The 1,396-nt window shown below is 52.4% G+C and overlaps 1 protein-coding gene across 1 annotated transcript; it reads right to left on the reverse strand.

Moving 5' to 3' along the window:
• Window positions 1–245: 245 nt before the first annotated feature.
• On the reverse strand, window positions 246–1,064 carry LTS14_006732 (uncharacterized protein; the record flags this gene model as incomplete). The annotated part of the gene is made up of 1 exon (XM_064839425.1): window positions 246–1,064. The coding sequence occupies one exon, from the start codon at window positions 1,062–1,064 to the stop codon at window positions 246–248; it is 819 nt and encodes a 272-aa protein (XP_064693167.1).
• Between the last annotated feature and the right edge of the window lie 332 nt (window positions 1,065–1,396).

Consider the following 1,396-nt stretch of genomic DNA (forward strand, 5'->3'; position numbering starts at 1 on the left):
TCAATGCGTGATTGATTTTAGATAAGAGAGAACGTGCTGCACTCCTGGCTCTCGGTGTGCGCAATCCACGGAATCGCAAGACACTCCACCACTCGAGTACACAGGCAGAGAATCCGGCATGAAAGGGCTGGTCATGCCGTCAGAGCCGCTCCAGAGATTTGACATCTATATCTACCATACTATCAAACTATCAACCCATCCACCACCTACCTCCACTGCCACCTCCATCCCACTTTCTTTCACATCTACAAAGGCACCTTCTTACTCATATGCACCACCCCAAACCCCCTCTTACTCCCCATCCACCCCTCCTCATGCACCGTCTCATAATCAAACCCATACCCCCTCCGAGCATAAAACTCCCCATTAATCTCCTTCAACGTCGTGATCAGCATGAAGAGCTTGCCAGAACCGCCAGCCCGTCCCCGTCCCTCTGCTCGGACCTGTCGAACGACTTCCTGATCTACGAGATCCATGAGGTAGCGTGCTAGACCTTGGCCTTGGAGGGAGGGGGCGACGGCCATGAGTTTCAGTTCCCAGATTTCTGTTTGGGGGTCCGTGGATATGGCGTGGGTGATGTGGGAGGGTAGTTGGACTCTGGCGAAGGTCCGTTTTTGCTCGCTGGTTGTTGCTTCGAAGACGGGGGCTACATATCTATGAGCTCCCGCCGTGGCAATTGGCGTTCCCGTTTTGTTATCCGTGAGGATGTAGGCGAATGTTCCGGGGTCGGAGCCGAGGGATTCGAGGTAGTATTCTGGTGTGCTCAGGCGAGGGGTGGAGAACATGGCGTGGCTGGTGTGGGATGTGTCGAAGGCGTGATTTATGAGGTCTCTTAGGGGTAGCAGGATGGGATTGCCGACGAGTTGGGGAGGTTCGTAGAGAGTCAAGGTGGTTTCTTTGCTGTTGATGGGTCGTCCGGGCTGGGTTTGAGGTGGCGAGATAGTGGTGACGGGGTGTTTGGGTTGTGGTGCTGTGGATATTGTTGTGCCTGGTAGGACGCCATTGGCCTGGTGGAAACTATGTAAGAGAGTCCCGTTTTGTGGTTGGTCTGAATCCACGGCCATGTTTGCCACGAAGTATGCCTCGGACTCGTGTTCCTGGTGGTGCAGCAGTCGAGTATATATCTTTCACTGAGCACAACCGGCATATGTATTAGTGTTCCACAAGTTGTCGATTAATCGTGTCCGAGACGTGCTTCCGATATCTTTGGAATCTTGTAGTCAGCGCCTTGTCAATTACTACTTTCGGACATGCAGCACAAACCGATTTATGACTCGCTGTTTCATTTGCCAAATCTGGCAGGTGGATTCGGCTCGGCATCTGGAACATGTCCATACGAGCCATCCTTTCAAAACTGTTCTACAAACATATCAAGTAGGCGGAGAACACGATTGAA

This window comes from Recurvomyces mirabilis (assembly GCF_035927965.1).
Source record: "Recurvomyces mirabilis strain CCFEE 5264 chromosome Unknown scaffold_17, whole genome shotgun sequence".
Lineage (NCBI taxonomy): Eukaryota > Fungi > Ascomycota > Dothideomycetes > Mycosphaerellales > Teratosphaeriaceae > Recurvomyces > Recurvomyces mirabilis.